Source organism: Haemaphysalis longicornis, unplaced genomic scaffold (genome assembly GCF_048455015.1).
Source record: "Haemaphysalis longicornis isolate Haplotype H1 unplaced genomic scaffold, Haemaphysalis longicornis Haplotype H1 scaffold_6, whole genome shotgun sequence".
Taxonomy (NCBI): domain Eukaryota; kingdom Metazoa; phylum Arthropoda; class Arachnida; order Ixodida; family Ixodidae; genus Haemaphysalis; species Haemaphysalis longicornis.
This window is the reverse complement of record NW_027526407.1, coordinates 83,438,571-83,451,311: the sequence shown is the minus strand read 5'-3', so window position 1 is coordinate 83,451,311 and position 12,741 is coordinate 83,438,571. Positions and strand designations below refer to the sequence as shown.

The window sequence follows — 12,741 nt, the reverse complement described above, 5'->3', positions numbered from 1 at the left end:
CCTCGAGCCACCAGCTGTTGCTGAATGGCGAGGTCAGAGCTGGACCCTTCACTGAAAAGATTGCCTCGTTAGAATCATACTGACACCACTTTTAACGTAAACTTCTCTAAAATAAGCTATATAATTAGTAAAAAAGTGAATCGCCATGTGACCCACTCGCTCATTTCCCGCAACAGAACCTATGATGTCATACGAGCCAGCTCTGCGATTGGCGGAGGGCGGCAAAAGCAAACGCAAATTAGGCAGAGCTTATAAGCTTGCCGAACGAGCTATTTGCGCTTGAACGTAGGGCACATTCTTTTTGAAGCAATAAGAATGGCGGGAAAAACAGTGGAAGTTACGAAAGGACATGTAAACATAGAAGTACTGATGCGTACTGCTGTTGGTACTGCGCGCACTATGCTTGGTTTAGCTGCACAGCACTGCGGGGCTTTGGGGTTGTCTCAGACGACACTGGCAGATTGACACAAGCAACGGTGTCTTACGTGACCATATTTGTGGAGTGAGCACCGTGTTTCACGAAACGACTGTCTCCATGAACAAAACAGCCAGGTACAAATACGTTCACAAACCAAAAGCAGAAAACGGCTTGCCGTGGTATGGTGGCGCCATCTAGGTTCACTAACGGTAAACAAGGCCCTGTGATGTCATTGCAGACCACGAAAAGCACGATGTAGCGGGAAAATCGAAACTTTAACTTAAATAATTAATTTCTCAGTTAAGAAAGCATCGTTTGCATTCGAACAAACGCTGGGGCACTGTAAAACACCAAATCTTTCGAATAAAACAAACTCGTATTTTGTCATCATGGCTCCTTTAAGGACGTGTGGCGTCACCACAAAAGTTTTTTAGGGGGGGGGCGCTATTCACCGCCGTTAGCTTATCAAAAAGAAAAAGATCTTGCCCCCCAAAAAACTTTTAGTCATTTTTCGAGTTAAATAAACCGACACTATTCTTACTTTTGTTTTTTAGTTATAATTTATATATATGCGGTGCGTAAATAACGTGGGCGAAAAAAGGCTGAAAGGAAGGGTTAGCGAGGATTGCGGCACTCAAAAACGTTTGGGGGGTGTTGTGACACCGATACACGTCTCCTGGCTACGCCGCTGGTGTCAATACCTGTTGTGGGAAGTAATCTTATTGAACTGAGTTCTGTAAAAACGTACTGTACCTTTGTAAAAACAAATTTCAAACGTTGAAGGCTTACTAATGAATGCAGGGTATTTGGGCTGGTGCGATGCATTCGGGCGGTTGAAATTTGCCTGCCACAGAACTTACTCGGGTTTAGGGCAAAACGGCAATGTTCTGTAGCTTGTGACTAGGGTTTCCTTTCGCGGAACTTGTACGCTGAGCTAAAAAAAGCACTGAAGTGAACGTTCCCTTTTCTTTGTTTCTGGTATCACAGCAACTAGCCGTGAAGCACAGGAATTAAAAAAAATATTATTCCAGCATAAAAAAACTAAGACAAAAAAAAAAACAAAGGTATAAAACCACTCCCTCTACACGTAGGGAGATCGTTGCGTGCGAAACGGAAGGCTAAGCCAGTTTATTCGTTTCCCTCCTAAATAAGCTAAAAAGGCGTGTGCTAAGTGTGGCTACACTGTCTAATGACCAATGCGTCATCTCTGCCTGCAAATAAGGCTCGGAGCAAGCCACGACGGAGCCGATCCAGTGGTATACATACCGGGCAACATGGGTGCCAGACACTGTCTCTGGGGTGACGGCTACATCATGAGCTACGACTACAAAAACCTGAACCAGTTCAGATTCTCCATATGCAGCCAGCAACAGTTCCGAGTAATACTGCTGTAAGTATCACGAGCGTAATAACGAGTAAGTAATACAAAGCGCCTACGTAGTTGGCGCCCGTCTTCCGTTTTTATTTTTCCTGTACATGAGCATTTCATGCATCTTACGTCTGCGCGCCAGTAACGAGCATCAGTTTAAATAGTTCTAACCCGTACTTTAAAACGTACGATAAATTAAGTTGTAATGGATTCATTGTAAACAGCTCTCGGAACTATGAAAGTTCAAATTTCAGTGAGCATGTTCATTTCCTATAATGTCAGACTAAGCGTCCAAATTATTACATAAAAGCGTGGGTTGATGAAAATCGTAGGTACAGCGCATAATGCATACTGCTTGACAATTACACGAAGCCTTAAATTATGAAAAATTGAGTATCCTAGCTGAAACGTGAACAGCTGTTCTGAAAACTATACTGAAAACCATGATGCGCCTTGTATGTTCAGTTTTACCTTGTCATTGATTGCATGTTCCTAACTTAATGAGTAAATAGTTCCAGCATGCGAAAATATGAGTGACTTATTGGGGACGTACAACCATTAGTTACTGTATTAATCACGCCATTGCTATGTGATTATGAAAATGTGCGTACCTGTAAGTGCAATACCGCCAACATGATGCGCAGAAGTGATCCCGTGTAGTAGCGCGGGCAAGCAGCCTAGGTTTTAACTTTCGCCTAGAGGTTACAAGCCAGTGGCCCATATATCACACTATATCAGAGAATAGGCTGTTGCGAATCGTTAACAATAAAGGTGGATCCACTACCAGGCTTAGCGCAATAAGTGATCTCACGAATGGAAATGATGTAACTTCCTGTTGATACAATTGGGAAACTCACAGGCGACATATACGCCGCTTACATCAGTGCTTCGGAGTGTAGTGAAGGAGTAGAACGTGCCCATGTCCATTAGAGAATGCTGTGGTTGAGGACACTAAATCTGCAGAAACGGTAATGTTTCTCAGTATTTAAGTATTTGCTCAAATATTGAACGGCTTCTGCGACATATTACCTCGGCAAAAAGCTAATGTGCCAAGTGTTTAGAAAACAGAGAACAGTCGCTGTTTTTATAACAAACCATGGTTGGGTAACATATGTTGCGGCGCTAGTAGTTCCTCCGACCAAGAAAAGTATGCCCTGCACGAGACATACTGAAGTGAACATTGTACTCACTGACACCTTTCGCACTGTAGAAAATGGTTGGTCGCGGCATCGCCCACTCCATCTTGCGTGCAACGGGAGGAGGGTCGATGTGTTAACATTCCAAAACCTTCCAGACTAAGCGCATAATACGGGTAGAGGTACCTCGTATTAGTCTCAAAAGTCTTCCAGCCAACATGCAAACACCCTTGCTTGAAGATACATTGTTGGCGCGAGATCTGAACTTGACACAACTAGTATGCTAACGTACCGTGAACCTCGCAGTGGTTATCAGAAAAAAAAGCGACACGTCTGTGCCCCTTTTCGTCGATATATATATTTCCCTTTAGTTAAACGCTGTAATTCTAATGCCAATTATAAAAAAATCTAACACTGTAACTCTGCTGCCATAGTCAGCCTAAGCTGAGACAACAGAATGGTAGCTGAGAGATACCTTATGTAAGTACTGGGCGATAAAAAAGAGAACCAGAACAAAATAAACACCCTTCTATAGCACCGAAATTTATCTACCGAACTGCTTTTATGTTCTTCTTTTTGTACTTTTGTCTAATTACAAATAAGGTACCCCTCTGTCGCTCTGCCGTCGTTTCAGCTAAGGCTATCCATGACGACATTTTTAGGTTTCTTTCTACGTTCACTTACAGGCGGGTGCCAAAGTGGTGCCTTGAGGACACTTGGAATGGCACAACACTGAGAAAATCAAGGAAGTTTCCCGGTGACCGAATGTCCCGTAACAGCTTCTGCCGCAAGGAGTCGGGCTATTCATATTCCAAAGAATGTAGCGTAAGTCCTGCCTTCGCAGCATTCAGATACAGCAAGAGCCAGGGGCTTTTCAGCGCTGTCAGATGAATTTAATTTTACCGTAGCGCCTTCTGTTGCGAAAGGCCCACGCGGTTAGCAATGAACCGTTATCAATTGGACCAAGTTTTAACCTTGACCTGCTTAGCCATGTTTAAAAGAGCATCTTCGGGATTCTGGCAACTGCACCAGCCGATAATGCAGGCACCATAGACAGACGAACGCTTACACAGAAATCGAAGCTAAATATTCGCGAAGCTTACAGATTCGAGGTTCTGCCAAAAGTGAAGTAGACCTTTCGTACGTCTCTGTACATCACACTCGTCGTCACTGTACTGTAGTGTGAGGTGTGCTTAAAAGGACGTTTGGGCGTATACTGGAATAACTGCCGCGGAATTCACGGTGCCCAATGAACTGACCTAATTCGGCGGTAGATTTGGTCACCTTTTATTTCCCGAATCGTTACAACGAGGTGCTTTTCACCAATTTGTCTAAATGCAGTATGAGAAAGGAAACCGCCATTCGCCGAAACGTTGTTTCATGCAAACACTATGTGCCAGACCCGCCATTGCGCCTCCCGGTTAAACGCATAAATGGCCTCCTGTCCTCTAAAACGCTGTGAGAAGCAGTGCTTCATCCTAATGGTCGGCAAGCGGTGGGCTCAGTGTCCACCCAGGCGGATTGGAAGTTCCCTTTACGCATACCTAGAGTGCGCAGCTTCAAATAGACGGCGAGTACTTGGCGTGTAGTAACGTAAAATGAAGTGCACACATCTAGGCCTGACTGTTCTCTAAATATTTTTGTTGGAAAGAGACGCCATTTGTTGTAAAATAGTTGAAACGTATTTGTCGCCCTGTAATGTGCTTGATACTGACTTTGCTATATTTGCGACGTCATAATATTGCTCATCGAGCAATGGAACGGAAGATGATAGGCGTAACGTTAAGGGACAAGAAGAAAGCGGAGTGGGTCAGGGAACAAACGCGTGTTAAGAACATGTTAGTAGAAATTATGAAGAAGAAATGGAAGTGCGCAGGGCTTGTAATTCGAAGGCAAGATAACTGTTGGTCATTAAGGATAACATAGTAGAACCCTAGAGAAGGCAAGCGGGGCCGGGGGCGGCAGAAAGTTAGGTGGGCAGATGAGATCGAGAAATTTGCGGAGATAAATTGGTCGCACTTAGCACAGGACCGGGATAATTGGAGATCTACGGGAGAGGCCTTTGCCCTGCAGAGGGCGTAGACAGGCTGATGATCCTGATAATAATAATACTTTATTGATGACATGAGTAAATACAAAACAAGGAACGGGCCTGCCAAAGCCGCAGTGGGCTTGAACGGCAGTGCCTGGCAGACAGCGACAGAGCCATCAATAACAGATAATTCGCTTGAAAACAGTAGTAAGAAGAAAAGAAAGAGAGAACGCACCACGAAAAACACAAAACACATGACAGGGTTCCGGTCACAGACTAATGCGTCTAAGACCTTTTTTCAGGCTACCTTTCGTTTTATCATCATTTAAGCACCGCGGAAGTGAATTGGATATTTCAGGGACATAATATTTACGGAGTCTTCGACCGTATCTCGTATTACAACGGGGTGTAACATAGGGATTCTTTGGTCTCAGACAACGAGCAGACACATACGGAATTTTATACTGGCTTGTCCAAAAATGTTTCAAGACAACCGTTTCCAACAGCAGAGAATTGAAATCAGGTAATGACAAGGTTTTGAAAACATCAGAGTGAGGGGGAAGATCATATGCAACATTCTTTAGAATACCTCGAAGAATAGAATTGACCCGGTTTACCAAATGTTGAGCGCCATGACCATAAATAGATATTCCATACCGGATTACACTGTAACACAGGGCATGTACTATGAGCTTTCGGACAGACAATGGCATGTAAAACTTAATATTATATAAAACACAAGACACTGATCGAAGTTTTTGACAAATATGTGCAAAATGAGAATTCTGATAACGAATATGGCTTTGACAAAAATACTACCGATGTGTAGAAGTATTTATATTTGCACTATCTGCAAGGAAACCAAAAAAAAGTTTCTTCTCTTTCTTATCTACGTACAACTAAGTGCAAGATAATTCTCTTTTTCGGCAACTAACAAAATTTGCATGCGATAGAAAACGCGAAAACGAGTGCGTTGAAAAATATGGCTTTTAGAGGATCCGAGGCCAATAATTACACAAATGAATAAATGCACTATCTTATTTCTTCTTAACATTACTAAGTTTAAACAGTGTGGTAATAATGGTGACACGTTTTTTTAAAGAGAAGACACGGCGGACAGCTTTGCAAGATAGACTGCTGTCCCGCAAGAGACATATATAGACGCCCCGCTCAAAGAACCGAGTACTGGAGCCTCGACGGTGCCAATTGTGGCGAAAAGCTGGTCAGTGTTCTTTCGTTCTTGTACAAGTTCCACTGCAAAAGCTTTGTATAGGTGGCTTTTCTAGCAAGTCATTGTTTGACACAGATCTTTTCAACAGGTGAAGTACGTTGGCGAAAGTTACCACTGGTTTTAACTGCGAAACGTGCGCGTAATGCTTCAGGTATCATTTGTACAGCACAAGACAATGCTCGGCAAGAAAATAAGTTTGCGGTACTCATACTCTAACCTGGGTTTCCTAGGTTTAAATGCAGACATCTAGGCCACGGTTCTACAAACGTCTGTTTTGTTCTTTATTGTCCAACATGGCGGCAAAAAACAACACAAACCAACTTTTTAGCTTGCAAACAAGACCTTACTCAGAGGCTCGTAGTTGGCAGCCACATGCTTGTGTACCTTTGCGAAGCCCAAATCGGTACAAAGTCTTTACGCAATTGGTTAAATGTATCCTTCACGTTACAAAAGAACATATGAAGGGAACTGTTATTTTTAGTTTCAAATGTGTATTACCATGAGATCAATACAGTTCTCGCAAATGTACGTTTCGTTTTCCAGCTTTATGGTAAGCAGGGTGGAAAAGAACCCTCGAATTCATCCTTCGAGACAGCACGTGTTGTTCCGCAGTCAGTGCTACTTTTTGAAACCAGGAGCTAAGGGATATAAATTGTCCTCTAAGAAGCTCATTCATATATTCAGCTAGGGCAACTTGCCGAAACTAATGTCAGCTTCCGATTGAAAAGGTTGACGTAGCACCGCCTATTAAGGAGAAATTTAGCACTAAAATATTTGAGGTCTTCCGAATGGTGCGTGGAAACGACCGGGGGGTGGTGCAGGGATTTTATTAATTGTACGTCACGTAGCGCACTGCCTAACCCATTATTTTTGCCTCGGCGAGCTTCGTAGAGGGACTTCGTATGGCCAAAAATGGCGGCAACTATCATGAACCTATCAAACATATTTTCCTTCAACGTTTTACTTTTATCACCGCTGTTTTAGTGGTTCCTTTCGTAATGTTTGGGCATAATGCAGATTCACCTAGTTCTCCAACTGGCGATATGTGTTCTCTCGACAAAAACTAAAGTGTTTTAGTTAGGGTTCACATGTTCGTGCGATATCTTTCTTTTCCACCGCGTTTCTGCTGTGGAAAGCACGCTACGCTAATTCTTTCGAAGTACACCTTTACCAAAAAGTGTTAGATCGGTGGTACTAAAATATGCCAACCAGAAATCAAATTTGCAATGTTTTAAGGCGGCTGTCTTCGTAATTATGTGTCTTAATTTTTGTGCAATGTGGTTTTAAGGCTCAGCTTACAGAAGTACTGTTTGTAAGTCCTTCCGTCATTCTTGATCTAGCAAAACCAAAGGCGCAGGGCAATGATATAAATGAGAGTTTCTGTGCCACAGGAACCACTTTATGGCATGCTGGCGTGCTTGCTTCAGAAAAATGATCTTCTGGAAAAGTAAGAAAAAACACTAGGGGGAAGACCCTTCATCAGGTGGTTGTGGTAAAAGTATTTGCCTTAAAACGCTTCTTAACACAATAACTATCAAGTGTACCCACGTTGTTGACCAACATGTAGTGTAACTGAGCTTTGGTGATTTATTGTTAGAAGTACCTATTTCACGTTGGGTTTGTGCCTAAACATTGTATTTACTTAAGCTTAAAAAACCGGTGTTGTGCACTAACCATAACAGACCTTGCAGAGTAAAAATTGGAAGATGGAATATTTGCAGAAGAGTTTGGGTGTTGGCCGAATAAGCAGTGCAGCTACTGTGCATATTTCTGGTCAATGTTTTACTTGCTAAAATGTTGCGTAATTAGTACGTTGAGATAAACAAAACTGGAGTACTTCCTAACCTCGTGGTGCATTTTATTTTCTTCATTTAGGAATGTTACAATGGTCGTTGCGAGAAGAAAAGGAAGAAGTGAAAGAACAAAATACAGCAAGAATATGAATCCACTGTTTGCAGCTACGCATTGTTTACTGACTTTTAAAAACTTGATAAACAGAATTAATTTTTAGCATCATTTCTTTAACAAAGGGGTGCACGCTACAAGTTGTTATAATTGTACTGCGCACCAGCCCGATGAAAAAATTACCCCTGCTTGCTCCGCTAACAATTGAGACTGCAGGATACGACGAAATCTCCGTGTACAAGAACAAGAAAAAACAATAAACAACTGATGCAGCACTGAAATATGGTTTGTGGCTTCCTTATCCGACAGCTTAGCGTGCCGCGGGTTCAGGATGGCCCTGCATTTATTGAGCAGTGTTGAGAAGGGTGGCTTTTGCGTCGGTTACCACTGTAAGAAAGGGGAGGGTGGGGGCTAAGCAAGCGAGGCCACAAAAAGTTTACTTGTATTTACGCTCATACAGTTACCAAGGTGAGGGGTGTGCAGATATGTGCGTCTGCATATTGGAAATTGGCATACAAACTTTGTCCCCTTCCTAGTAAGGTACACTTCGAATGAAAGACGGCGGCACCTGTCCTTACTAAAAACGCAGGGGTATAACTTAAAGAATAAATGATCGCCCTGATGTTCTCACTGGCCCTCGAAGGCGAAATAATTTCAATTTAGAACAACTTGTCTAGTTTTTATGGGGACACAGAATGAGTATTTACTCTATTCCAGGGGTCGGCAGCCTGTCGAAATGGAGGGCCGAGTTGCATGAAGCCGACACGGTGGAGGGCCGGACGGCGAATTGAGTTGGGGTACTAGGTTTTGCAGACAAAGTGTAATAATTAAGAGAATTAGTGATATTTTCCAATAATAGACGATAATCTGCCTAAGTGGCAAGATGGGGACAATGCAGCTGGAAGCGATCAATTCTCTGTCCTTGTCTCCCATCTAATTCATTTGAGTGTGTCGGCCTTCAGATAGGAAGGGACAGGGGAAGGGGCGGGGGTTCTCACGACGTGCTTGGGGCCGCATACTACTGCACCGTGGGCCGCAAGCGGCTTGTGGGCCGCAGGTTGCTGACGTGCATTCCTGCTCTATTGCGTTTCTTTTTATTGCCTTATCCCAACACCATGTTTGGCTTTCGTACCGGACTATCCACTCAAGACGGTGCTGCTACAACTGAAAGAGCAAATAATCCAAACCCTTCGTCGCAGCCATCCAAAAATGATCATTACTCTCGACGTGCAGGGAGCACTAAATAACGTTTACCATTCCGCGATTCTGGACAATCTTGCCACTACACACTGCGGCCATCGAACCTTTAACTACGTCAAGGCTTCCTCCACAAACGAACGGCCACACTTCGACCCGGCCTGCACTCGACCCCCCTTTTCGACATGCCTGCGCGTGGCACACGCTAAGGCTCCGTTATTTCACTTCTCGTTAATATTGCTTTACTTCAGCTACCCGTACAGCTAGACCACATTCCAGACCTTCACCATGCTTCCTATGCCGACGACATCACGCTGTGGACAACTCAAACGTCAGTTGGAGCCCAACAAGACACCCTACAGGAAGCCATAAACACCACCAATCAATACGTATCTCATTCCACAAGGGCTTCGCTGTCAAGCCGAGAAGTCAGCAGTACTAATGCTTCGCTCGCACACATGAGGTAGACATCCCGAACCCCCAATGAATCCTAATCTGAAAACCCAAAACACTTCTATCCCCAAAGTGCCTACTTTACGTATTATCGGCGTTCCTTCCCACCACGATGACCCTTATCCCTCAACTGAACAAAACATGCGCCTAGCTTAGCCATCTGATGAATCTGCAAGCTGATACAAGCTCTGCTACTTAGCCGTATTACCTATGGGACGCCGTATGTTGCACTCAAACCCTAAGAATTGAGAAAACTTGACACATGAGTACGAAAAGCCTACAAAATGGCCCTTCATCTGCCCACCTTTACGCCCACTCAAAAACTCCTCGAATTGGGTACTCACAATACCATTGCGGAGCTCCTTGAAGCACAACGCACGACCCAAATTCATCGCCTTCAACTTACCGGCTTGGTCTTCTGGGACATGACACCCCAAGAGCTCAGGATACGCCCAATCCGATCCCCATTTCTTTGCGTCAACGAATTCACATCGCCCCTATCCCGAGGCAATAGCTCGTGTCCGAATGCTACAAAGAAGACTGGACAGGGATCCACACGTCCGATATTCAGATATTGCCTGTACTCACCATGACCGGCGCACCACAACTGTGGCTCTCAACTATACGGGTACCGCGATGACTGCTGCCACGTATCGTGGAATCTCCTCCACTACGTCTGAATCGATCGCAATAGTTCACGCCGCTACCACGCACCGCAGTCAACACCCCCTCACGATTGTTACGGACTCTCTCCAGACATGCCTACACTGCCGCCGTGGACAAGCTTCTCTCGCAGCTATTCTACTTCTGCATAAGCTTCCCCACAACTATTCATCGCGATAATATGGACCCCTGCTCATACGGGCTGCTGGGGAATGAAGCAGCCCATGCTGCAGCCCGCGAGATCCACAATCGGGTATTCTCAGCATCTGAATCGTCAGCCACGGAAGACATCACCACCGAACTTCTGACCACCACTTAAGACATTCTCACCCACTACGGGCACCTCCGCTACAACTATCCTCCTCCGCACCCCTCCCTCACGCACGCCCAATAATACACCCGGCGAGGCATACAAACAGATACCTGTTACAACTGTACACGACTTCATCACATTGCTCCAACGCTCTACCCGAAAACCTGTCAACCATGTAATACCCCACTAGACACTTTCCACCTTGTCATTGGATGCCAGCACTCTCCACCCCTACCTCCTCGCCTGACCCCCACCCCTTCCCGTGAGCAGTGGGAGAGGTTGCTGACCAGCTCCGTCCATGAAGATCAAGTTATGCTGGTCGACCGGGCGGTGATGGCGGCGTCCCCTCACTGCATCCTGGACCTAGGAGGCTGACCACACCCCCTGTTCTTACCCCTTTGCTCTATAATGAACGTTTGCCATCACCGTCCCGTTTTAAACTCCTATTTAATGGCTCCTTGATGCTAATCGTTCAGACAGACACCTATTAGAGCGAAGCTGCTTATGCCTCACTGATGAGGTTGTTCGTCCGACTAAAATGCACTGCAGAAAAGTCAACTATGCACAATGGGTTCCACAAAACGATAATCTTGTTAAGCGAAAACACATTAAGCCCCTCAAGAAAAAGAAACACTTCCAGTTGTCGGAATGGAACCCGAGTCCCTGGCGTTACGAAGCCGAATTCTTTGCGATTGCACCATTGCGACATAGTCGAAGCAGTTTGAATTTGGACTTTCACTTCGAGTCAGGTTGCATCGGAGGAAGCTTCGCGTTTCAACCGTTTTTCTCTTAATTAAGGGCTTTGATTTTTTTATTGCGGCACACCTCTTGCCTGTGCACGACAAGAAGAAGAAGAAGAAGAAGAGAAGAAGAAGACGAAGAAGAAGAAGGGGAAGAAGAAGAAGAGGAAGAACCCTCATCATCAAAGAACACAGCCCCCCCAAAACGCTAAGCTTCTCCCGCCTAATATAATCAATAACATTCTCCTGGCTCACCAGTCCGAATACCCATCCCACGTGGTCATTGCAACTGACGCTTCGAAAAAAGACGAAAAGGTTGGGGTGGGTATTTTCTCTCCGACATTGAACTGGTCTTTTTCATGGCGATTACCCGGTTTTATCCCCATTTTTATGCAGAATGTCTTGCTCTACTCCTTGCAATCCTGAAACTTGATCCGGCGAATTCTTCCGTGATGTTACTCACCGACTCCTTGTCCGTGTGCATGGCTCTCTCCTCAGAAACTTTACATCCTATTCTCAAAATTTTTTATTCCTGCGTCCCCACTCACGTGCGGGAGGTTCGGCTCGTTTGGATGCCCGGCCACTGTGGGTTAACCCTCAATGAAACCGCTGACATATTAGCTAAAACAGGTTTGGCTTTACCGATCGTCAATGTTCTTCCCCCGTTTTCTTGCGTGTTGTTGGGACGTTATCGCCAATACCTGTTCAATCAAGATGCCTCTGATCATGGTCTGAACACTTCTCCTGAACTTGAACACCTCAGGTACCGCTGGAAGAGAAGTTTATGCCCAACTCGCTTGTGCGAAGTATGGCTTACTTCTTTTCGTTGTGGTGTGCCGCCTCTTAATCGGTATTTATATAGGGAAAATCTGATAACCTCCCCTTTGTGCCACTTTTGCCAAGAAATTGAATCCGAAGAGCATTTTTTTCTTTTTTGCCGCCGATTTTCTAACCATCGGAGAAGGCTGCTGGAGATTCCCCTGCTACGTCTTGGACTGCCTTTGACTGTACCGGTGCTTTTGTCGTTTGGGGGGACTAGGCTGGGCCGGTGCCATAGGGACATGTGCAACGCCATCCACTCCTTCATTTCGGAGACAGCTCGTCTGCAGTGTTAAAAACATTCCGATTGGGCTGACTTTTACTATAATTTTCCTGCTCTTCTTTTTGTTGTTTTTCTCGTGTTTTTTTTCTCTCTCTCTCATTACCTTAGACCAAATTCTTTCTTCTGCTCCATTATTTTGCCTCACATGATTGATTTTAATGAAAACATAACTCTTCTTGGCC

General features: G+C 44.7%; 1 protein-coding gene across 1 annotated transcript in view; it reads left to right on the top strand.

Annotated features, from left to right (window-relative positions):
* The window catches only part of LOC144141727 (venom metalloproteinase antarease-like TtrivMP_A), a 44,035-nt gene extending 35,687 nt beyond the window's left edge, over nt 1-8,348 (top strand). The window contains exons 11-14 of the mRNA XM_077673237.1: nt 1,641-1,808; nt 3,610-3,748; nt 6,058-6,177; nt 8,062-8,348. Of these exons, the coding sequence (XP_077529363.1) occupies nt 1,641-1,808; nt 3,610-3,748; nt 6,058-6,177; nt 8,062-8,103 (469 nt within the window). The 3' untranslated portion in view covers nt 8,104-8,348. The remainder of the gene's footprint in view (nt 1-1,640; nt 1,809-3,609; nt 3,749-6,057; nt 6,178-8,061) is intronic.
* Nucleotides 8,349-12,741: the final 4,393 nt, after the last annotated feature.